The following is a 25,561-nucleotide window of genomic DNA, read 5'->3' as shown; positions in this document are numbered from 1 at the left end:
TGGCCATCAAGCTTTCAGAAAGCTCCTTTTTGGTTGAAGCAGCACAGTGGAGCAGCTGTATTATTACCTCTGTTGCACCAAGTCTCCACATCTGATAAGAAAAAAAAATGCAAGGAGAATATCAGTCTCTCTTGCACTCTAATTTGTTATTAAAAAAGAAAAAAATCTTAACTTCTTTCTTTGCAGCTTTTTGAGGGGGACAACAATAACATGGTCAAGGTTTTTCAAGTTCAACAGCAGGGTAGAAACTATATCATTTTCTCATGAGGAGAGTGGGGGACATTGGAGAGTTTTTAAATGTTCTACTCTGGCAGCACCTCTGCCTTTCTGCTGTTTGCAATACACCATTCACCAGTATTACAACTCAGGACTGATCGATGTACTCTATCCCACCAAAGAGTCTGTTTGGTGACTAAAGCACGGGATGTTGAGCACAGCATGTAAAAGATTCAAGCTCGCAGTTCCTGACTCGCGTTCCTGATTCGATATCAAAAGCTTTGCCAATACACTTCACTTACACCATCTTCAATTTTCACATAAAGGACGACCAATTTAATCGGGAAAAGCGGTGGAAATAAAGAGGTGAGCACAGTCGGCAGAGCAGGGGAGGGTCGGACAGGTGGAAGAGGAATATGGAGCGAAGGAAAAACAAACAACAGGAGCACACAGAGGCCTATCACTGTGTGGTTTGGCCTCATCAAAAGATTTACTGTCATTTTCAGAGGCTGAGCAGCACATTAAGCATGAGCCTCTGTCCAGGGTGCTGAAACAAACCTCACTATTGCTCTTACATCTGTTCTGCATGCATGCCATGTTTGTCTGTGTGCTTCTTCCATAGAAGCATCAGTGTTGAACATACACAGTTCACGTCACCCCACTGTATCCTTATTTGCTTCTCAAAGTCATACTGATAGCACAGCAGTCCATCCAGCTGCCACTCTTCTTAGACTGACAATGACAAACTCGCTTACATGCTGTCTGTCCGAGTGGATGTTTTACTGCCTGCGTTCTGATTATCCCGCACACCTGTTCAGTCCTGCTTTCAGCTATTAGTCCAATGGCACAAGGTGAAGCGAGTCGTTTGCCCTGCTGAGTTGCTTAGATGTCACCCAGGTAACCGGCGATGAGCACACTGATCACTTGACTGGCAAACAGGCGGTAGAGCTGGCCCTGTCCTTTCCTTTGTAGAAGAGCACACAGTAAAGCCAAGCCTGCTGTGCAGTCAGATTTACCGCTGGCCTCCCTAAGTAGCTGTAACTTCAACTAACTGCAACAGTGTTGAGTCTGGCACTGGCAATGTGGCAACATCACCATCCTCTGCAAATCACTAACAAAGAGGCTAATTATGGCGATGTGAGGGTAAACACAGCAGCCAGTGTTCCTTTATTGGCTGCCTGTAGTGCAATATCATTCAAAACGGAGCGCTGTGGGACGTTTCACAAAAGGTATCACACAGAGAAGCCCATGACGCTTCTTAATTTTACCTGCAGCCTGGTTTAACATCTGCAACACATACGCTGCAGATAGTAATAGTCCATTACAAGATATCCTTATTAACTCAGTGACAACAGCAGCTGTGCTCTCGTTCTCTGGCACCAACTATCAATAAAAAGGGGTTAATGCAGTCTGGTGCAGAGCAATGATCCCTTAAACTGCCGGCAAATAAACTTCAGAGGTGTGTATTTGCGCACTCACCTCAAACAGGGGTCCGATTTTATTCTTCTCCAGATACGACTGAATTCTTGATTGTTGAGGAGACGCCATGAAGAAACTGTTTAGCCTCGCAAGAGCTTTTAGCAGAATGAAATTACGAGGTGAGCCAGAGGAGTCATTCGTCCTTCAAGAGGCGTCTCGGCGACTAAACTGACTGGGTGGCGGGGGGGAAAGAAAAATGTTATCAAGCGGGCTGCAAGGAGCCGCGCTGAGTTCAGACCGGCTTTGCGTCAAGCGCGGAGCAGGCGGCTCTGAGACCGTCTCATCGTTGAGACTCAGCCCGGGACCTTCCCCAGCTTATAGCCTCGCCGACTCTTTTGGCAGTGAAGAAGCCAATGGCACAGCAGCTCTGTGACAGAGATTACAAATCTTCCGCTCACTGGCTGCTGGTGTTAACAGCGGCACCGCCACTCCCCTTTCTGCACCGGCTCAGGCTAACCCGAGAGTCCAGCATGAAGCGCGTGTCAATGCAGCGTTACTCATATGCAGTTGACTATATTGTAAACAAGTGGAAAGTTCCTATATTACTATACAAAGCTGTATTTCCTTGAATAGACAAGCGCAGCTTAACAGGCTCGTTTACAGGAGCCAAGAGACACCCAAAGTGTTGTACAAGTTACATGCGCATACAGCACGTCAACTGTAGGACAAGTGAAGGTGGAGAACATTTGACACTACTCGAATTAATTATAGGGCTTACATTAAGTTAGCATTTTTTGTTACGATTTCTAAACTTGCTGTATAAAAAAATTAGGCATCTAGCTAAATCAGGAATCTAAGGTCCAAGTTAAAATGTTTTTAACTTAGTTTTTTTATTATACCGCGAATGAGAGAATAATATCAACAGCCACAAGAATTACATTTTGCTAGGTATATAGGGACAAAATGCCCTGTGAATCAGGCAGTCAATAATATGTTGATATAAACAGATCCCTCAGGAAAAACTGTCGGGAAATGGGTCAAATATATCTTGAGAATTTGGTGTGTTGTGCAGAAGATCTTGTGGAAATGTCATGTGTGTAATACAAAAAAATTGTAGATTTTAAAAGATAAAACATGTATTGAGAAATTCTGTACATTTTAATGGGACACAAATAAAAAGGTGACTTTACAGTAGGCTACCTTCTTAAAGCACAAATAGGCCTTAACATTTTTTGCATTCTCACTCGTGAGCAGTATACTGGCCTATGGACATCCCCAGGCCTGAAACTGTCCCAAATCGCAAAGGGCTGACATACCGCAGTTCACAACTTTGGTTTCAAGCATAGCTTCTTTCTCACACAATAATTTCCCCTCTTCCCTTTTCTTCCACGGGGTCTGCCTCTTTTGAGATCAGTAGAACTTAATACCTGGAGCAGTTAAGCAAAACCACGGCCGAATAATTCAATTCAACAACAACAGATATTAGCACAAGTGCATGGTTTGTCGTCTTGTTTGCCTCTATGTGGCCCTGTAATGGACTGGCGACACATCCCGGGTGTACCCTGCCTCTCGCCCACTGGCAGCTGGAATAGGCTCAGCGCCCCATCCCCGTGACCCTGAATTGGATTAAGCGGGCATAGAAAATGGATGGATGGAAGACATTAGCACATTCAAAGTGAATGAGAAGCAAGGCCTCTGATGCGTGAAATATAGATGTGTTAATCCAGCCTCATGACAGCAGTGGGATAACTGACAATATGCAGCATAGCAGTTCCTTAAAAACATCAGACGGTCGTGGTTAAGGTTAACATGTCTTCATGGCAGTTACCAAAAATACAAATTGATATGCATAAATGTTCAGAAAATGAAATGTAATCAAATAAATCTTTTCTTCCTGTTAGTCTAGTCGAGGACACGTGGAAGCAGAAAGCCTTAAAATGACAATACTGATCAGTACATAGTTTTTTTCCCTGTAGGTTTCTCTCCATTTGAACAAAAACACAGCATTGTCCATCCACTGTTATCTGGTTTAATATATTTTTACAAACTGTATACATGTCAGCATTTTAGTGCTTTGACTGAAATATGCACTTTTGTGTTGATCAGAGACCAGGAAATACAACCAGAGTTTATTGATGCATTTCATAACCACGGTTTCTGTTTGCATAGTAGTGAGCTAGTCATCAACTCTACAATGACAACATCAATCGCAACACAAAGATGCTTCAATCCTGAGTACTGTCGAAAAACTGAATAATGCTTGTAGCTCTATCTCCTGAAAACGACGGTTTTATACCGCTACATTATTGATCATCTTAATATGCATGCAACATTTTCGTGAATCCAAATGCAGTCAGAAACAACAATATGACCATCAGCGGGTTTGCTTAATATGCGTATTTACAGCATCATGTTGAGAAACACATTCGTATGTTTAAACCAATACTGACAGGACTGATACATCAAGTCTAACCTGATCAGGAGACAAAGTAATTTGAACAAAACTTATGCCAAACTACATCCAGTATCCTTTTAACATATGTATGAATATTTTTTTATTTCATATGCAAATTATACTAATGACACAAAATGCAAATGTGCCTCATAAAGACAAACCTAATTATCAGCCCGTTATATGAAGACAGTGAGCTGAATCCCATCAGCTCACTGATTTTATTGAGCTAAAGTAACTCCCTTCAGCCAGTAGAATCTTTTGCTTTCTCACTCTGAGTCATTGTCTTGTCCAATACAACATGCAAAAAAAATAAAATAATCAAAGCATGTATAAAGTACAACAGTGAAAAATATAAAGTATTAAAATACTATTTACGGCTTGAAAACTCTATTTACACTTCAGGCAGCTAGTCGGGACATATAAAACTCACTGGTTTTAATTAGGTTAACATATCGGTGGAGAGACAACTTTGATGGCTGGGCCTCAAAGTTCCTCCAGTCTTCTTTCAAATCTTCCACGGAAGCAATGCATTATGGATCACCATCTGGGGGTGGAGGCTGGCACAGCTTGTACAACCTGATCAGAGACACACATATATGACGTGACATTTAATTACAGTCTACAAACAGTGCCTCACGACATTAAAAAAAAAACATGCAGAAACCCCAAGCAATGAACTGCTGATCGGCTTCACTTTTCCAATCTCTAAGGAGGTGTTACCAGACATTTAGCTCCAGTTTCAAGGAAAGTGCTGTCGGCATCTGGAAAAACCAGCGCATATTCAGCTTTAGGCTAAAAAGTCACACTATATCAAATAGGTTAAATGATCAAAAATGACTTGTATATTGAGTGTATTTTGTGTTTTTGCATCAAACTTTATTGCAGTGCGTAACGATAATGAAGATCTATGAGAAAGAATGGATTATACTGTTAAATTGTAACAATTTTGTTACCTTAGAACCAACTATTTATTCTGTAGGTTCATTCATTTGGGAGAATGGACATCTCCTGCCTCACATAACACATAAATGAAGTGTAGTGTTCAGAGGACAGTGGAAGAATCAGTGGCTGTAGATACTGTTTTGGCTTTAGGATGCACACGTGGGAAATGGAGGACCATACCATGCTCAGGACAAAATTAAAGAAAACAGGCACCAGCACGTGAATTCAACTTGTCAAAGAAGTGGAAACACGAAGAGGTGAAGCAATTTTCTATTAAATGGAGAATAAAAACAGGCAGAAACGTGTGGCTCTCATTTCTTAAACAACCATGTTGAAAGTCAAGTGCTGTGGTTGTGGAAGTTTCAGGAGGGTCAAATCATTGGTCCGCATCAAGCAAACAGAGCAGAGTAAGAAGAACGATGAAACTACTAAAATTGAGTTCGGAACTGTCCAACACGTTATTGAAACCTGGAAGGATAGTGGTGAATCATCATCATGAAGGAAGAAAATCTGGAATGGCTGACTGGAAATCAATTAAATGTTTAGAGAAATTATATGGAAGAAAAACAACAATAGAACTCACATTAATGTTCAAGAGTGAAGGTAATAGCATCTCCTCACACACATGCATATACACATAATGCAAAAATAACTCATTATTGGGACTAAACAGCTGTGTAACCTTAAGTAAAACACTAGCAACTGACTCCTCAGTCATAACATGGTGTGTTTCTATCCTGAACAGAAACCGTTACTTCAGCAACTTATTCATGTTGCATTATTTATGATCAACCAGTGGAATCTCATTGTACGGTTCCCCGGCATCTCAGCCATTTCTTGCATTTAGATGCAGTACTGCTGTCTTCTGCAGTTTTCATAATCACATGCACTCTTTGGTCTTGATGAGACCGGGTTCGAAACACTCCAGTTCTTTTCATCCATATCATAATAAGCATCTTTCACCTTCACACGATCCACAGAGCTCACCTGCAAATTCTCTTTTGGCCTCGTGTGCTGCAACGATTATGACAGAAAGCTATTTTGCAGCAATTTTGCTCCACAACTGATGTCTCAACACAAATCATCCTGCTCTTTTAATCGTATTTGTCAACTTTACTGAAAGGCTGAGAAGGGCTGCCCTCTCACAAAAAAAAAATCTATATGTCACAGCTAAACGGCGGAGGCAGTCCTCCACTTTGGAGCTGCTGGGTGTAGGCGCCTTTATTCTAGTGTGGATAAAGTGAACATTTAGCTTCAGTTTTGTTCAAAATGCACACAGATGATGATTACATATCTGCCGTTTGCTTTCAGTATCAGGTGTGACCCTGAAACAAGCATTACGCTGCACCTCAGTTTGGAGGAATTCTGGCCCGTTCAACTGTAGTAGTTCTCCTGAGAACTGCTCGCTTCAGGTCCTTTTCACATGTTTCAACGGGAGAACTGCTTGTGTGATTTTGGTCATTGTGCCACTGTATGAACCACTCTCTGCTGAGATTCAACATGCAAACAGATATCCTGATATTTTCCCTCAGAATTTGCTAGTGTAATCGAGGAGTCATTAGTCCCAGCGGCAAAACAGGCCCTCAACCATGATACTACCACCACCGTGTTTACCGAGAAACTGTGGGAAGATGGTCATTCATTGTTGTTTTCTAAGCTAACATTGACAAGTGCTGCTTGCCATCAGTGCTGTAGGGTGCAGGAAAGAGGCTGTGAGTCATGGGAGCGAGCATAGACATCTCGCCATTTAGATTTTTCAAGAAAATGTATCTCGAGTTATGCACTTTTATTTAAATCACCACATGCTCCTAAAGCGGCAGCTGGAAAAAATGAATATTTCATGTAAAGTCACATTCTGACACAGTATCTTTAAATAATCAGTGATGATTCAGCAAAACCAATACTATTAATGCCGAGTAATGTATTTTTTTACACTCATAAACCCACAGTAAAATTCCACAGTTAAATTGAAGGTGGGAAAAGCTACTGTCCTTTAACTGAATGCACTGTTCACAGTCATCAGGCCACGGCTGCACTTTTACCTTGGGACTGATGACGGTGTTCGATCTCGCACTCCCAGATTCTTGGCAGAATTCTGAACTCTTGCGCCCTAAAAGACAAGCAGACAGGAACAATATACGGCATCACGATTCAAGTCGAAATGCAGCAATAAATAGAAAACAAAAGATAACAGTATACTGAGAGGACCTAATGTAAAACCTAAGCCAAAGAACATTTGTGCCTTTCCAAAAGCTTTGCATATGAAAAATTACACTGAGGCATGATGGTGATTCAGCTTTTGGGGAGAAAGAAAATGCTGAGCCACATAATTTAAACTCTCTACTACTTGCCATCTTTTGGGGTGTGCTTCCAACAATAACTTGTTGATTTATTCTTTCAGGTCGGGAGGCAGTGGGAAGTTTTCATTTCTTGTTGATTTTATTGTCCAAACTCTTGATGGAGCCACTGGTTCCCTGTGGCTTTTGTTACAGAACAGCTCCAATTTTTGGTTGTAAATTCAGAAACACGAGAGGAGCATATTGTGAAAGCCCACCGGGCCTACAGCGCAGCTGTGACTGGACGTCATCCTGGCTACAGCACATCCCTAGTGACAGTTTCTGTTTAATGATAGGAGTTTTCCCTCATGAGATTGCTTCCTGTCAGGTTTATAATGGCTGGGAGTCAACAGCAGGAGAAAATGTATATATACACAGAGTCGAAACACCATCCTATAAATATTGTATGTTGTAAAGTTGAAGCTATGTTGTGCAACTGGAGACCCTGGAATTTAAAATACTTTTTACACTAAATGTTTATGAAGAACTGTGCAAAACAGCACGTGCGGAATAGTTTTTGTACGGAAATAAAAGGATGGAATTTGGAAGATGAACAAGTTACTTCTGTCGGTATGTTACAGAGTATAATCATATCCAGTAAGGAGCATCTTTTGGGGGGGGGCATCCGGCCATGGTACAATAGCCAAACTCTTGGTTACAATTCTGCGGTCTGCAATCGTACGTCAGCTCAAAGTTACGTCCAGATAACAGGATAGCATCAGCAATTATTCGATTCCTATCATGGCCATCCATTCTGATGCCTCCAGACAGGGATGTCCCCTAAAGTCCCTGAAGGACACTGCACCCATTAACTTGTGCAAACAAGTGCTTTGTGTGCGTTTTTGTGCTTCATCTGTTCTTGTGAATAAAATCTATTTGCCGACATATCCGATTTACATAAAAATGACACTTAATATCCCACAGGTGCCAGAATAGGATGGGAATCCTATCCATGGATCCTTTTTCGACCAGATTATGTGCCGTCAACGTTTTCTAAGTGACTAAGTGAAAGGAAGACAAAGAGCCATTTAATCCATCGGCTGACTTCTCAGAGCAAGAAAGCACACACACATATTACATCAGACTTCCCCCGGTTTCTCATCTGGACTGGACAATCTCTCATCCGTGCCCTCAAGGTCAGCAATGATGTGAACAAACAGAAAATGTCTAATGGTACCAGAAGTTTTCCTCTGACTCCACATGTTCAACGATACCTGCAACTTTTCATAGTCAGTGAAAAATACCTCAGATCACAATTCCACAAGGTAGCAGAATGTAAGATTACACAGAGCAGAGTTGCATTGCCCTTGCAGCTCTTTTTGTTGGCTAGAAAATGAAATTTCATCACTGCTCGGGGCACTTGAACTGATGCTGTATGCACTCAAACAGCTTAAGTAGAAGCCCGCCCCAGTTCCAGACTCCCAGCGATTCTGTTTAGTTTGTCTTTACGCTCTAATTTGGTCAGATTCATACTGTGAAAGCAGCTGATGTTTATGTGCGATGACTGAAATAAGAAGAGGGGCGACAACAGACAAGAGAGCTTGCTTCTTGAACCTGAGAGACCAGCTGTTAAGGAAAACTGAAATGTCCTCTGTTTACATCTACATATTAGATCTTACTGGCACTCTGACACACTTCCAAACAGACACAGAGTTATGTGAGGGCAGTCAGTGGGCTAAACCACCTGTCCTCAATGGGATTGCCACCTATGTTGGACTCAGTGGAGCCTGCAATTCATTAATGACTCTGGATGCAGAAATTGTTTCATGAGTTGAAAAGGGCTGAAGCAGCTGGATATGGAGGCAGCACAGATATAATGTCAGTGACCCTGTCTACTTAGCCTATCTGGGCTTCTACTGTAGCCAAAAAGGCCAATATTTGTTTGTCATCATTTGCCTGCAGATACATTTAAAAAAAAACAGAGAGAGAAAAAAGAAACACACACAACTAATCATATGCATGTGACCAGAAAGACTATGCTACCAAAAATCTTGCCCACGTGTCCACAGACTCTGCATATTCACACGAAGAATCCTGTTTATGGAGACTCTGTACACAGCAACACTGTTTATTAACTTATACCTGCTTCCTCATGACATCAGTGGCCTGCATTATGTAGCGAGGGGGGAGGCCGTGGTTTCGAGCCAGCAGGATGGCTTGTTCCAGTGTCACACTCAGAGTGCAGCTGTTGATTAGAGAAAACACATACGGTTAGGCAAAAACTTACATTTTTCTGCCTCCATGGAAGGTTTTCATTAAGGGGCTGGATGAATCCCAAATTACAGCCTTTGGTAATGCCAAATAAGATCAAAAGTAGTGTCATGCCAGAAATTCCTCTTTCACTGATGCAACACTTTGAAAATATGCAATCTCCATACAATTTTTCCTTGTAGTGATAACAGCCTCCTTCTCAACTTAATGTAAATCAATTCCGCTTTCAAGGCAAAAATTGACCTTCTGCAGCAGATTGAAAGAGACTGAAACGAAGATAAACTGAAAACAAAAGCATGCCCAACACTGGCTCTCTTCCACATACAGTATGCTGACTCTCTGGCCAAATTCACTGCAACCTTCTCCATGCTCCTTTTGACACCTAGTCATTATCATCACATTCCTCCTACTTGGTACTTGCTCATATCCTCACCAGTGAATCATTTCACTTGTATTCCCTTCCACTGAGGAATCAGTCGCAGCGAGCAGACATGCAGCGAGCAGACATGCAGCGTCAGGACTATAAAAGAGGTTCCTCATCTTCGCTTAGCTCAAGCAGACAGAGGGGAGTGAAACTAGTGTCAGCACCTGAGAACTCTTCTCATCATCAGGATTGATGCCCGATGCAGCGCGAGAGAAAAGGGTCCAAGGACAAGTCAGTGTGTCTCCTGTGGCAGAGGCGATATGTTCTCACCACCATAACCATGTGATGGATGCAAAATGAGTGCTGACGTGAGCCTGTGATTCATTAGTTACTGCAAACTTTGTTCCCAGGCGCATGCAATGTGTGGCCACACTTTTCCTCTCCCTTGCCTTTACATGGACACAGACGGCAGCGCCGTGAATAAATCTCTGGAGAACCAGGGACAAGAGTCGAGGCTTCTGGGTGACCTTTCTCGCGTATCGATCCAGTGTCTTTTCACAGCAAATTGAACTGTCCAAAGTTCCAACGCTGTCAGCTTCGCTTTCATTTAACAGCATTGCTACAGAGTTACTATGAAATCTGAGCTGTTTGTTTAATATCTCCAACACTCAAATCAAGCAGATGTGCAAAGGGGGACTTCCTACTGCCAGAAGCAGTTAGTTAAAGTCAATCAGATTAAGATTTAAAAGTCCCCTTGGGTTCCAGTTGCATAACTTTATGACAGCCCAACATGACGTGATAAAACTAATTAACAAAAACAATCATCTAAAAGATATCCCAGAGGAGAACTGCAAAAGATGTCCTTTCACAGGCCACCCTAGAATATTTCAAGCACCCCTTTTGAGCTTCCCACACAGAAAAAAGAGGGAAGGGGGGGGAGTCACCCACAGAGGATCTTTAAATATCTCTTCAGCTGGAGCAGGATGAAGGAACTGCACAGAATCTGTGTGTGCGAGGCTGCACAGTTTCCCGTTTCATTAGGGCTGGTGAGATAGGAAGAGATGATTTATACCCATCTGTTTTATGTCGTTCCAACCCATATCCCATTTACACTCTGTGTTTCTCCAGAGCTGAGTACATGCTGATAAATGAGAGGAAATAAGAGGAGGACCAACCACAAAGGAAGAGGAAGATAGTAGGTGCCGAAAGAGGAACAAAGAAAGAGACGAAGGGATGGGGAGGGAAAAAGAGCTCATAAATGCCAAGCATGAGTAGTAGCTGCATGTACAATTGCTAAATAATGAATAAAAAAAATAGGGAAAATAACAAACATCTTTGAGGAAGTCGGTGCACTGGAATGTGGAGACTTTTTGTTAGATTAGTTTCTCACCCTCTGTCTTTTTGTTTCACTGCTAAACGGTGCAATGTTTTTGCAGGGCTGACTGACCCAAAAAAAAAATAAAAAAATCTGGCGAGGAGAGCCGCGCAGCATATTGCAAATTGCTGATGCCCCCAAAATATTCCACTTTCACTGTTATTAAAAATCATCCATCAAGCCAACTAATCCAATCAATAGTGCCTGAGAAGGCTGCCACACTGATAAAGCAATTTCCACATTGCTAATTAAGGACCTTGGTTTCATCATAGGTTTTTCAATTATTACAGATTTAGTTTGTGTGCTCACCATTTACATTTTTTTTTCCCTCTCTGAAGCTGTGCATAGAAAACAACCAGTAGTAAGTAGGTTCTATATATAGCCTTGGCTGCTAAAGGTGATGATGGTGATTTTGAGGATTGTGGCATTTGTGAGTCACTCTCTTGTGATCTTTTACTCCCAACACACTCATCATTCTGCAGCGTCAGAGGGTAAAGTAGTGTTTAAGTAGAAAGCCAGTGCACAAATAACCCTAGATATGACAGGACTTGTCACCTGCTATGTCTCGGAACACTTAGCATGCCTGTCTGGGTAAGTTGTGGCGAGTGTGTGACACACACACACACACAGATATACATGCAGGCTTGTGGGTTAATAAAGTAGCACAAGTCATTGCGCCGACAGGAACTTTCTATTAGAGCCCCGGCAAGCAGGCATCTCCCTCCGCAGCACTTTATCAAGCCATCACTCACACATAGGGAGCGTGTGAGCGCGTGGAAGCGTGACTGTGCATGTGACTTTGACTAAAAGATATGGAAACTGTCACAGGGTGAAGAAAAAGGGCATCAGAGAGAGGGGTGGGCGGGTGGAGGGAAAAGGTATGAGATGAAGATGAAAGCTGGAGCTGGGGATCAGCGGTGACAAACGATCAGGATATTTCTGTACTCCTACATTGATGAATGGTGCCCTCAGCAGCAGGTGAATTAGGCAGCTGTATATAGAATCCAATGAAAATGGGAGTAATTGACCTGTCCCCTTCCTGTGTGAAGTGCTCTGTCTACTTAAAGTCCCTAATTTGGTCTGAGAAACAATGGGCCCTATTAAGCAGAATACCCAACTGTTAATTAATGCAGAGAAATGTGTAATAATAGACAATGCTCATAATGCACAGTGCAGGGCTCTAAATAAAGAGGTAGAAATTAACTAAAAGGAGCACAGCATGGAGGAGTAAGTGTGGTATAAAATGATTAAGGTGAGAGCAGTGTCACATAAAAAGGAAGAAAGATCGCAGGCAAATAAGCAGGAACATATAATCTAACTGGAGAGGGTTCACAGAGAGTCGTATACATTACAGTACGTGTGCCCACTCGCTCACCGATGAACACCACTGTTGCACATAACAATGTGTGTGGCTCCCAGACGCGAACAGAGCTCAGAGGCCACGGTGAGCAGCCCCACTCCAGAGGCCCCGCAGGCGGTGTACTGACAGGCAGCGGTGCGGCGACAGCTGATAAAACTTTCCATCAGACGGTAGAGCTCCTCCAGAGCATTGAGAGGACGCATTAACTGGGTGGGAACAGTGGGCGGGTGGTTAGAGCAGGCAGGATTTTACAAAAACAAAAAAAATCAAGTGTACCAAGTTGGTTGTATGAGAAAAACAATCCACAGATTATGAGCCACTTGAGATTATCTGTCAGAAGGGTTCAGTTTTGACTCAGTGATTCAGAAACGTCAGTAACTACAAGTAAGATTAGGTAATCACAGCATTTGTTAACTCTTTTAAGTTAATCCTGCCTATTAACAAAGATCAGTGACGGTCCAACACATACATCATGCATATATTGCAGCATCTAATCCTGTTTATCAATGTTTGTCCCCCCATGGTGTCATGAATGCAGCACGAGGCTGTTAAAGACCATTCTTACCTTATCTATGATGGCTGCTTTGGGTGCCGCGCTGGGTGGCATGTTGGACTGATCAAGGAAAAAAGCCCTGTGGGATGGAAGACATTTCACATGAGGAGTAAAGCTAACTGGATTATTTGCACAGCAATCTACATACATTTCTGTAGACTTTAATTAATAATCAAAGACAAGTTGGGATTTTTTTTCCCCCTTGTAGCACCATTGCATGAAATCAAAATATTTCTCTGCACCATTAGGTCATCAGGAACACTGGCTGCCTCTCTGGAAAAAGTAGGCCAGCTGCTTATTATGGCGCACCAGCCTCTAACTATCAATCATGAGAATAACTTGGGCAAAGCAAGGCAGAAACACAGACTAAGCATCTCTTGTCCTGGGCATACTTCCAAATGCCATTGCCTCATTCATTCATGAAGTAAAGTCAATTTGGTGCTGTTTCCTTCCTCCTCCACAGGAGGCAGCACCACGCTGGTGTCCTTATGAGGACGGAGCAATACAGCGGGCCGCAGTGACTCCTTCTGAGGCGCAGGGCTGCGAGTGCAAGCTCAGCAGCACGTGACTCCATCAAATCTCTGTAACACAGCAGTGTGCTAAGAATAGACGCACGGCACCACATTAAAGCACTTGTAATAAAATCACCTGCTCCATTACGTCTTGCCAGAGGCGATAATAAAACTATGACATACAACCCACCATTTACTGCAAAATCTCCGATATCACACATATAATTACGGAATATTTCAGTTACCAGACATTGAGGGAGGGAGACTTGACAAGAATCAGTGAAGCACACCTCATTCATCTGCGCTGATTCTGCTATTGAGCGATTCAAATCAGGCCAAGGAGGCATTCATTAGGAGGGTGGCATTTCAGCCCGACATAATATTAATGAAATTAATGAATCAGAGCAGAGTTAACACAGCCCCGATTCAAGATTTTATAGTAATGATAAACGACCGCGCCTGAAATCAAAAGTAATTGAGAACACATAATAACTGCACAAGGAAGTCTGTGGGAAGCATACCTGCACCTTCTGGGACTCAAGTGCATGTTCAGAATAAATGACTACAGCCAAGAGTCAGCAGAACGTGTTTTCCTTCCTCATTTTGTCTAATGAGGCTGAAAGTATGAAGACGGACAATTTTACCCAAGCCCACTCACATATTCAGCTCGGACTTACAGAAGAGTAACCTAAACAGTTCACTTGTTGCAGGTTTCCAGGTATTAAATCCCCATCCACCGAATTACATATTAACTCTGTGGCATGCGCCCCAAAACCACTACGAGCAGAGTTTGGGAAAGGTTCAGATGAAGCTAACAGCCTGTGTAATTGGTTCAAGATGGCCTTATCGTAAAAAAAAAAAAAAGAAAATGCTCACAATAGACTGGGTTTACAGTGTCATAGATTGGAAAATTTCTAACGAAGAGCATGTAAAGAAAGCCCTGAGGCGCTAAAACAAAAGAAGATACTCTTTTCTTGTTTGTTTTGTAGATCTAATCTAGTCGTGTTGTTATTTAAATGCTGCACTTTCTGTGAAATATCATTTGTCATGTTTTCTTTTGTCTTTGTGTGTGTCTTGTCCACTGCTGTTGTGTTTGAAGCCCCCCAGGGTCACCGTAAGAAAATGACCAGCTCTGTGTGTGTGTGTGTGTGTGTGTGTGTGTGTGTGTGTGTGTGTGTGTGGTGTGAAAAAAAAGAAAATAAGCGTGGAAAAACAAACCCGCAGAGTAAATGGAAGTTAAAGCCAACAGCCTCCAAACAAAACATCCTTCTCCTGTCAGGCTACGAGCGTGAACATGACACAAAAAGAAATGTTTTGGAGATCAAAACTTTTCCCCGAAACAGAATCCGACTGATAAGAGCTGAATTTTCTATCTCTTCTTCATCTGCACATATTTGTTTATCTGTTCCAGACTGAGCAGAAAACCTTGTCTTGCCCTTGTTTTCTCTTTTTTTTGGGGGAGGTGGGGATATAAAATAATAACTCCTTCACATTCTTTTTATCCTCCTGCTCTAAGAGTTGCCCTGAAAATACGGAGCACAGCACAAGGAGCAGGGCTGCCTTTCCTGGAGGTCTCTAATGACAAAATAATACTGTGGGAGTCATGTGGGCTACATGTGAAGTGTGGCTTAAAGAGGATCTGCATTACATCTCTGAAGCTGACTCAGAACTTTGAAAACAAGGAGCCTTTGAAACATTAATATGGATTAAAACTGGAGTTTTAAGCCCACACACATCCCTGTGTAAACTGTGAGGTTAAGAAAACACGACAGGATGCGTCCGGTGTCTGTTCAGACTGCCTCTCACATTCTGATCCCTCCACTGCAGCTATATCGATGGCATACTTTTGCTCTTGCTTGTTATCATTTTTCTTACCCACTGGCATCGTCCAACATTTTTCCAAAAGCTGAACAATCGCAAATTCTCTTCTTCCATTCGCCAGTTTTGGCTGGAATATTTTTGCCAATCTAATCTCCCAGCCAGCCATCTGGTGGCCGCCGTGTAACAAAAACAAAAGTTACGTGAGCCGCGTGTGGTCAGGCTTGTCCCGGTTTCTCCTGTTACGTAAGCAATCTCCCTCTTCGTATTTCTACTTTTAAGTGCACATCAAGACAACCATAGGTAAAACCTGCCTGTAGCTCTTTCAGCAATAACCAACCCCCTGCTGACCACTCGCACGCACACACACACACACTCAGCCAATAGGATCGCTCATGAGGCTCTAATGGAGAATTTGGCTGCAAGCCAAAGATGACCCGCCCTGCTTGTTGCTGGTTTATTTCATTGGGCCAATGAGAACACTTATTTCTCTTTGTTTCTGCTTGCTCCGTGACAACAGGACATTTGAGAGCCTTTACGGCACAGAGTCAAAAGAAGTCAGCCGCAGCGTCAAAGAGGAAGAGGCACAGATGTGTTCAAAGGAGCAGGAAGCGAGCGGGTTTATTAGCATCACACCCCACACTCAAACAGTGCAAAAGGAACTTAAACAACTCCTGAAATACCCTAAGAGATATGACAGACACCGCCACATGAATTTATGAATTTACTGTACATACGTGAGACCAAAGAGGTGTGTGATGGTCTATGTAAATCACTCACGAGGCCATGACGAATGACACTCACTGTTATTAAATTCCCCACAAACCCTGGAGTGTGTGCCAGAGCCGACTGGGGGCTGATGAGGCCCTTCCAGGAGCCCTCGCAGTGACGCTGCTTCCATAACAAACAGTGCGTGTGAATCCTGCCAGAGGTAATTTTCTAACCCTGTGCCCATTTCCCATTTACGCAGACACAGATATATGAGCAGCTCCAGTGTATGTCAACCACAGTTTAATATAAAAGCACATGCCAGTGGATTAGGCCTCAAAACGCCCCTTTTCTTTTTGTTCTATCAAAGTATGAAAAATGATGTAAAGAAAAAAGACATACAGTAATAAGCAGTATTTTAAATGTATGCTGATGAATTTTAAATCAGAGGCAAGACTAAAGTCATTAGTGTTAATCAGGTTCAGGGAACAAACGCTCAGTCTTTGACACTCAAAGTGGATTTGTGTTAATGGTGTCTTAGTGCCAAAGTGAATCAAAGGTATATTATCACTAAATCATTGTTACCGAGGACACACGAGCAGCTCCCATTTACAGCGTTGACGACTGGCTCTCCAGAAGCGAACAAGTTTATTGTTCCCGATCCTGCTAAAAGTGGAAATAAGCGCATATCATTCTTGACTCTTTCTAAAGGCGATTGAAAACAAATGAATAATCAAGCTCTTTTGTTTTCAGCCGTGTAAAACATCACTAAGAGCAGAGCTGTGACAGCAGAGCAATAACAGAAGTCACCAAGAAGTGTTAAACGGAAAGGAGCTCTACCCTCCAGGCTTAATAAACAGCGGTTCAGCTCACACTGGCTGGAGCAGAACGAAGCCTCACCACCCTCCTCGGAGATCTTGTGAACCAGGACTGCACCATTTATCTCAAGCGGAGAAACACAAGTGACACCAGCTCTGTTCCCGTAGATGAGAAATATATAACCAAACTGTGTCACTGTGTGTCAAAATATCTATAATTCATTGCAGCATCTGTAATTATCTGTGAATCCATAATTGCTCAAATAAGTGCATTTCTTCAACCCCTGAAAGGAAAGCCATAAACATATTAAAAACTAACTGCAGTTCTTAAGCTATTCTTCAACCAGTGCTGCAAATTGTTGCAATAGAGAGGAAGAGAAACGGCATTACCTATGCAAACTGTGAGTGAAGGGATGTCATACTATGTATTGCTGTGTTTCCCTGCTTCTCAAACTGAGTGCTCCAACTACTCATACAAATACATACAAACATCCCTTTAACCTCTTGTGTGGGTTAATCTGATTCATCCCTGCATATTAAACTGTATACATGTCTGTTGAAGCCGTGTCCGTTACCAACACCAACTACATGCTTCAGCATAAATAATGACGGACCTTACTGGGGCTTTTAATATTTTAACAGCAAACCTCTGCTAATACATATTCATTTTCGTTCATCTTACTTCTATGTTGCTATTCTTAGTTCTTTTACATTGCTGTCGGCCCTTTTACTCAAGTAAAAGATGTGAATAATTCATCCATCCCCTGAAGGAGCCGTTCTCTTCAGTTAATTATTCCCTGATCAGCTGGTGTCGGTAATTGTGTCGGCTGAAACTTGAAACTTTAACAAAGATATGATTGAACGCTAAATGTTTAATCACGCCCAAACAATAGATAACAATGCCAAAAGGTTTGATCTCTGATCCAAATGGAGGAAACGGGAATGAAAGGCAGACGTGAGGGAGCTTGCTGCTGAGATGAAACCGACACTCTCACCTGCAGTAACCATTTAGCTTTCTGGCTTAATCCGGGCAAACAGCGCTGCAGCAGTGCGGTTAGCAATTCCCACTGCTGCTGGATGAGCGAGACTGAGAGCTCAGATGACTAAGAGGCAGTGCTGGGTGGTGATGACAGATGACTGTTTAACTAACAAAGCATGAAATTCAACAGTCCATAATATTAATACATATTGAGTGCCAGGCAAAGCTATACATCCAAGCTTATTGGTCATCTTTCAGCCACCGTGTCATCATTATACACCCTCTGTCAGACTGTGTGGAATTTGAGTATTATATTATCCAATAAATCCCATATTTTTATCAATAGGATAGGAGAATTTCACAAACAGCCTTGTGATACATAAACAGAAAACATTTCTGCTCTCCCATCAAAAGAATATGTCTAACACCTGAGAGCTACAAGCTCTCAGTCTCTCTGGTAAGGCAAAGATGCAGAAAAACATGTCGGCTTACACTCTCTAGTTACTGTTCTATGTCCAAGGGCATGGTGCACATACAGCTTTATGGAGTCTACATGCGGGGATTTTAACCTCCATTCTATCACACGGCTGTCCTTAAATCGATAGCCTGCAAGCACGCGAGAGGAAAACCCAATGCCCTCCTGAAAAGTCCTGTCAATAAGAGCAAAACTAGACGAAATAACAAGCCAGCAATGATTTGTCTCCTTCTCTCTAAATAATATATTTGCAGACTGTTCTGGTTCTCCCCTTTTCCCCGCTCTGCCCACTTCTCTCAACCCATGATCCTCATTACTTCTCTAAAATATCCCTCAATGTGTATTCTAACAAGGAAAAAATGTATTCTGTCCCTCAGTCCTCCTACTTACAAGAGTGTCACATTTCAGGTAAGACGCTTTACTGCGAAAGACTGCAAACCTGGGTTCAGGTTCTGGCTCTGCCTACTGTCGGCTGATGTTGGTGCAGAACTGCTGTGACTCAACAATGCATGTTGGGAAATAGATTAATGTGTAAGACCTTTTTAAATCTCAGAGGTAAGTATAAACTGTGCAGCTAACATGCAGAAAAGCATGTTTCTTTTAGTCAGAGAGCAGAAGGGAGGGGGGGAACAGATAAAAAAGATGATCCCACGAGCAGCAGCTGTGGGAGAAAATGTTCATTTCCACAGTTATCACTACTATTTATCTTTATAACTAGGACAAACTCATTTCAGCTTCTAAACAAACACACCAGGGGTGAAAAGAGTGAGGGCAAGCTACCCAGCAGCATGAAAAAAAACAAAAAAAAAAACAAAAAGACCTCTGAACGCAAACCTCCAATTGGTTCAGTTCAGTAATGCGTCTGGCTGTGCTCTTCCTGCCTGTCAGTTAGCCGCTGGCTCTGGCCCGCAGTGTGGGTTTAACCCAGCACTGCTGTGGCCCGGCTCCAAGGATAACGAGGTGCCTGAGGTTGGAGCGCCGCAACGGAGAGCGGAGTGACATCACGGCCTGGTCTGTGGTCGGCCGAAAGACAGATGGCAGCCGGGCAAAAGAAAACTATTGGTAATGATACATACTGTTGAGAGAGACCACTGACTGCTGAAAACCAACAGAGTATTTATTCTACCACGTTTTTTAAAACGGTGTCATTCTTTAGGGGGAGCAAGATTTTTTTTTTTGCCTGCTAAAGTTTGCTTAAGTTTGATGTGTTATTTCACGAGCTCATGAATTACTTGCTAGTAATAACCGAAAGGAAAAGACCACCAAGATGTTGAAAAAAAAAGGGACATGTTACGATCACTGAGTCACTGTGTAAATGATTTGATCCATTGATCTACTGTCTGACAGTCTGCACTAAATGATTCATTTGGGAGATAAAACCGTAAATTATACCAGTATGAAATCTAAAATCCACACATAAAATTCTATAACTAGAAGTGAATCCTCGACTAAACCCTGCTGGGCTATTAGCGATGTGTTTTTTTTAGATGGCCATATAGTCTTGTACCAAATCATAATGGCTTCTCCCTTTGCCAAAGTTCCTAAAAAAAATGTTTTTAAAGTATAATGTGCAATAGATAGATAGATAGATAGATAGATAGATAGATAGATAGATAGATAGATAGATAGATAGATAGATAGATAGATAGATAGATAGATAGATAGATAGATAGATAGATAGATAGATAGATAGATAGATAGATAGATAGATAGATAGATAGATAGATAGATAGATAGATAGATAGATAGATAGATAGATAGATAGATAGATAGATAGATAGATAGATAGATAGATAGATAGATAGATAGATAGATAGATAGATAGATAGATAGATAGATAGATAGATAGATAGATAGATAGATAGATAGATAGATAGATAGATAGATAGATAGATAGATAGATAGATAGATAGATAGATAGATAGATAGATAGATAGATAGATAGATAGATAGATAGATAGATAGATAGATAGATAGATAGATAGATAGATAGATAGATAGATAGATAGATAGATAGATAGATAGATAGATAGATAGATAGATAGATAGATAGATAGATAGATAGATAGATAGATAGATAGATAGATAGATAGATAGATAGATAGATAGATAGATAGATAGATAGATAGATAGATAGATAGATAGATAGATAGATAGATAGATAGATAGATAGATAGATAGATAGATAGATAGATAGATAGATAGATAGATAGATAGATAGATAGAGAGATAGATAGATAGAGAGAGAGAGAGAGAGAGAGAGAGAGAGAGGGAGAGAGGGAGAGAGGGAGAGAGGGAGGGAGGGAGAAAGTCAAATGACTTGATTTTCATCATTAATTTACAACTCAATGACTGCATATTATAAATGTATCACTCCTCATTCCAGTCCAAGAACATTTAATCCCTTCCTTTACTGGTTTGTAGTGATTTTCATTTCCTCAGCTTTTGTTTTAATAACTTTTTGGTTACTTCCATCATTTTTGGGCAACCTGAAAGAACAAATGGGCAGATTTCATTTTTAAACGATAATAGGGTGCATTACCACCTGGTGAATAATGAAACATGGTTTTAGTTTCATTACATTACACCCGCTTCAATCTGCTAATCTAAGCTTTCAAATCATCGGAATGATCAAAGCCATTTTCACCTCATTGTCATGAATCTTTCATCATCTCCATTTTCATAATTACATTTTTGTTACTTTGTCCTCTCTTGTGTCTAAGTTTTAGGAGAAACTCGTGTTGTCTATGATGCAGCAGCAGCAGAACAAACTCCTGCACTTCTTTATGCTCTGAAAAGGGTGACTTCTACTTGTATGTGTTCTTGCTCCTTTGGCCTAGAAACACAGCTCAACAGCCACAGATTCGAACAGATACTTTGACTGTAATGATCAGCTGTTATGTGAGGAGACCGAGAAGAGAACCGTCGCCAACACTTTCACTCAAGCTGCTTCTTCTCTACATCCAAGCACCCCGAATGCTTCCGCACATCATCAGCCTTCCTCGCTTGCATCCTGTTAGACACATCTGCTCCGTGTTACCGCTGCGGCCTCTGTTGTCAACCCAATTAGGTTCTTTCCATGCAGGTCAAATTGTGCAGAACCTGGCACAAATGTAAAAACCAAAAGGCAATTCTGGAAATCATACGAGTGGCCCTTCGTCATTAAGCTGCATAAGAATAAGCTGGGAGGAATTTGTGTTAAAGGGTTGCAAAAAAGACAGAACACAATATCAGAGGGATGACATTTTAGATACTGATCACCACGCTGCAGTCTAAAAATTAACTCAATGAAATGAAAGAGATGGCAGAAAATGTCATCTATTACAAAAGGTTATAAAGTCCCAGAAGATCTGGCAGAAAGCATAATGACACAAAGAGACAGAAGGGCAGATAAAAGCGCCTGACGCACGACAAGAGGAAATGTCCCGGCACCATTTAACCATCCTCCGCTGTGCTTTGGGAAATCCAGCACTCACTTTTCAACCACCAAATTAAACACTAAACACAAATTAAAAGCTCTCTGTTGAGAGCAATGGCCATAAATCAGTGTTTTGTCGTGGTGCGATGGCACCGATGAGGCAGATGGCTGTCTGAATCATAAATCATTACACAGCAAACTGTCCCTCAAAAGCACTAAGCTTTACTGCGTGTTCTACTCTCCTTTAAATTCAAATTACCCTCACAATCGGCAGCAGATATTTAGTGGAGACCCACTAAATGTTGTTCTCCGGGGTCCTCAATAACGGGACTCTTCCAAGGTCACGTTTAATCTCTAAGTTAAACAGTCCTCTAAGAATTGTCCGTCCACATGGAGGCGGCTTAAATAGAGCAGATTTTCCACATTCAGGAAGTTGAGAGTCAAGTTCTTCCTCTCGTGAGTTTCCAGCTCATTAAATCACCCACACCTGGCCAATCAGAGGGGGGTCTCCTGTGTGCAAATCAATGGGGTGTGAAGTAACTAAGAGCAGCAGCTGTACAGAGGCACTGCACCAAAACTGGTGACATGCTGGGCGTTCTCATCCAATCACCGCTGCCCCTGCTGTGTGTGGTCGCAACCAATACGAAAGCATTCCCCACAGTGCTTCTCGCAGCCAATCGCCACGAGGCGCAGCTGGGCGTTGGGGGAGTCAAGCCCGACAGAGCAGAAGGTCGCTAAAGTCAAACAAGACGTGTAAAGTCATATTTATGTGCATTTCTCTCATACTATACCTCAGTCTCTTGTAGTACTGTTTGACCTTATCCAATGAGGCAGCATTAATTTGGGCCTGGTATTCTTCCACTGACACATTGTCTCTGTAGTAGTATCCCTCCATACTCTCCAGTGCTAGACAGGGATCAAAGGATAGAGTTAAAGATAAAGTGAAGCACAGTGTATATCCCGCTGCCAGTGTTCAGAATCATCTACAGCACAAAATGGATTTCATGCACTTGCTGACCTACAGTTCGTGAACCAGACTCACTATACCTTGTGTGAAGAGTACAGGGTAGATTTTGACGCCCCCTCCGCTTTTCAGCCTGTAAGGCAGCTGGGAAAAGTAGAAACTCTCAAGGTAGAAGCAGACTTTCAAGGCCTGGCGGGTGCCCTCCACCTGGTATGAAATAGGCATGTCTGCCAGAGGAGAGAAAGACAGATCAGAGAACAGTTTAATGCTTTAGGTGTTGTCAAATTTAAAAATGAGCCGCACAACTACATGAACAAAAGAAAAAAGCTAAAGCAAAGCAAATGGATTAAGTACGCACTAGCAACCAGTGGCTCTCCTTCAAATTGCTGGAAGTAGAAGGTGACCTTCTCCAGGTCAATCAGGGCCACCTGAGTGTCCTCCAACATGGCCTGCTCATCGGTCTGAAGAGAAAAAGACAATGGTCACAATGCAGTGATCGAGGGAGTACTCCGATGATCTATTTAATGCAACTACGCACACATCCCACTTTAACGTTTTTAATAATTAGGTTACATAAGCCTCTGCTAACATAACTAACCACACTGTAGCCGTGAACGTTGCACTGCGGCTAATGTAAGCACCAGGGTTTGAAAAAAGGCAGGGAGTGTCGGAGCATTACAGCTATTTAGCACGCAACACATTTTATGGTGCAGCTGCACGCAAGCTAGCTAGCAAGACTAACTTTTTCCCCCCCAGACTTTTTCAACATTTTCAACATTTCCATGAGGTGGCCCTAAAATCATCATTTAAAATTCCACAATTTAAGCCTTAATAACCCTTTTCTATTGATTATTTAATTTATTGGCCGTTTCATTGACAGTTTCCACACTTAAACTTTTCCCTCACTGTAAAGCTTGCTTCTTGCCTGAAACAAACAAAAAAAAAAAATCGCTTCCTTTAAATCACTTTAATCACTTCCTCCGAGAGTGCGATTTGATTTCCATGACACCAGAATGCGGTTTAGTGTTGCAGTTTGTGTGTGCAATAGCATTTATGTGCATCAATATGAACAGATGAACATTTCTTTATATGTATAGTGCTGTCGGTTTATTACTAATACTTTAATATCTATTCAACAGTGTAAAAGGAAGTGAAGAAACGTGATATAGTAGTAGAAATGCCTCTAATTTGTACGTCTGTACAGCACATAGCAGCAAATACAACTAGATGTTTAATGTATAAGGAAGTCAGTGTGTGCACACGTTCTTGGGTAAAAAGACATGAACGCCATTCATTTCATCCAAGGATTCTGCCCTGATGCATGGCAGGATGTGTAAGCACGTCTTTGTCTGACTTCATGTTTGCTTGTGTTTGTTTACATCTCCAAATTAGCGCGTTTCCTTTACAAACAAGCTCACATCTGTCTGTGGCCACATCAACAGCAGCTCAAATATTACAGATGGCGACATCCTGCGCTCCTGTCACTCTCCTTCCCCTCTCCGTTCCGTTTCCTTTTCCTCTGCAAACCATCTGCATCGTGCAGAAGGCTAAGCAGAGCAGCGGTGGGACAGGATTAGGGGCTGTTTTCTAAAGACAGTAACAGAGGGGTACCTGGTGTCCTGCCAAGTGATGCATGGTGTGTGCGGGCAAGTTTATCTCAAAGGATGCCACACAAACGCATCCCAGTGTCCCCCAGCAACCCCCAAAACACATACAGTATTCAGCCTACACAAACAAGCTACAACCACAGCTCCTCTCATGCTGCCTTTCATGTGGTTCCCCAAAAAACAGGACATTGAGAAATCAATTGAAACACCTTCAGGTGCAGAGACTCTGTTTTGTTCCACAGGAACAATTGAAAGGGAAATGTTCTGAGAGACTGGACTGGCTGAAATTCAGTATAATTAGGATTCATTCAAATTAAATCATGTGCTCATGCTCTTTGAAAACAGAAGTAGATGAATATAAAGGAAGCAAGATGCACACATTTACATGATAAACACATGCAGGAATACAATTGACATTCATTTCACTGAAATCCAGACAATTAAAATGAAGGTGATTCATTCAATATGTATTAATTATTTGTAGATTGACATTCACTCGCTGAATTATTAGGCTCTATTGTTCTTGCTTTTAGCTTTGCTATAAACACCAGATCTCATCAGTAGTTATATTGCACACCTAAGATATAAATTAACTCATAATGGTCGACCAGTACCGGCTTCTAACTGCCACTCTGTAACTTTACAGTGGCAAGCTAGAAATTCCAATTACCAGTTTATCACTGAATGCATCAGCAGTACAGCATGCAACTTGCTCCAGAGGTTACCGAGTACTGCAGACCTCAAAAGAGGCAGAGGAGATGGGTGGAATGCAGTGGGTCCCACCACACGCCTAAAATGATCCGTTTGTATTAAAACCCCAGGAAATTGTGTCAGGACATTTGAGACGTATCGGGAAAGGTGCCATCAAATTCAGGATAAGTTTGATTGTAAAATGGCTCGCTTTCAACATTTGATATGTTTTCTATGTTCTAACATGAATAAAAATGTGGTTAATGAGATTTGCATTGCATTCCCTTTTCATCCACATTTTTTTCTTTTTAAATGTGGGTTGTAGTTATTTAGAGAGCAAA

The 25,561-nt window shown here is 41.9% G+C and overlaps 2 protein-coding genes across 2 annotated transcripts in view; both read right to left on the bottom strand.

Annotated features, from left to right (window-relative positions):
* The window catches only part of cunh8orf34 (chromosome unknown C8orf34 homolog), a 65,433-nt gene extending 63,446 nt beyond the window's left edge, over positions 1–1,987 (bottom strand). Inside the window, exon 1 of the mRNA XM_072378408.1 lies at positions 1,696–1,987. Coding sequence (XP_072234509.1) covers positions 1,696–1,764 — 69 coding nt within the window. The 5' untranslated portion in view covers positions 1,765–1,987. The remainder of the gene's footprint in view (positions 1–1,695) is intronic.
* Positions 1,988–3,641: 1,654 nt separating this feature from the next.
* Positions 3,642–25,561, bottom strand: part of prex2 (phosphatidylinositol-3,4,5-trisphosphate-dependent Rac exchange factor 2) — an 80,966-nt gene continuing 59,046 nt past the window's right edge. The window contains exons 34-41 of the mRNA XM_072378219.1: positions 23,282–23,384; positions 23,007–23,150; positions 22,751–22,865; positions 13,244–13,310; positions 12,694–12,884; positions 9,451–9,553; positions 7,075–7,142; positions 3,642–4,666 (exon numbers count right to left, since the gene is read on the bottom strand). Coding sequence (XP_072234320.1) covers positions 4,621–4,666; positions 7,075–7,142; positions 9,451–9,553; positions 12,694–12,884; positions 13,244–13,310; positions 22,751–22,865; positions 23,007–23,150; positions 23,282–23,384 — 837 coding nt within the window. The 3' untranslated portion in view covers positions 3,642–4,620. The remainder of the gene's footprint in view (positions 4,667–7,074; positions 7,143–9,450; positions 9,554–12,693; positions 12,885–13,243; positions 13,311–22,750; positions 22,866–23,006; positions 23,151–23,281; positions 23,385–25,561) is intronic.

This window comes from Leuresthes tenuis, unplaced genomic scaffold (assembly GCF_036924035.1).
Source record: "Leuresthes tenuis unplaced genomic scaffold, fLeuTen1.0.hap1 SCAF_24, whole genome shotgun sequence".
NCBI lineage: Eukaryota > Metazoa > Chordata > Actinopteri > Atheriniformes > Atherinopsidae > Leuresthes > Leuresthes tenuis.
Note: the sequence above shows the minus strand (reverse complement) of the source record. Positions and strands in the feature narration are given on the sequence as shown.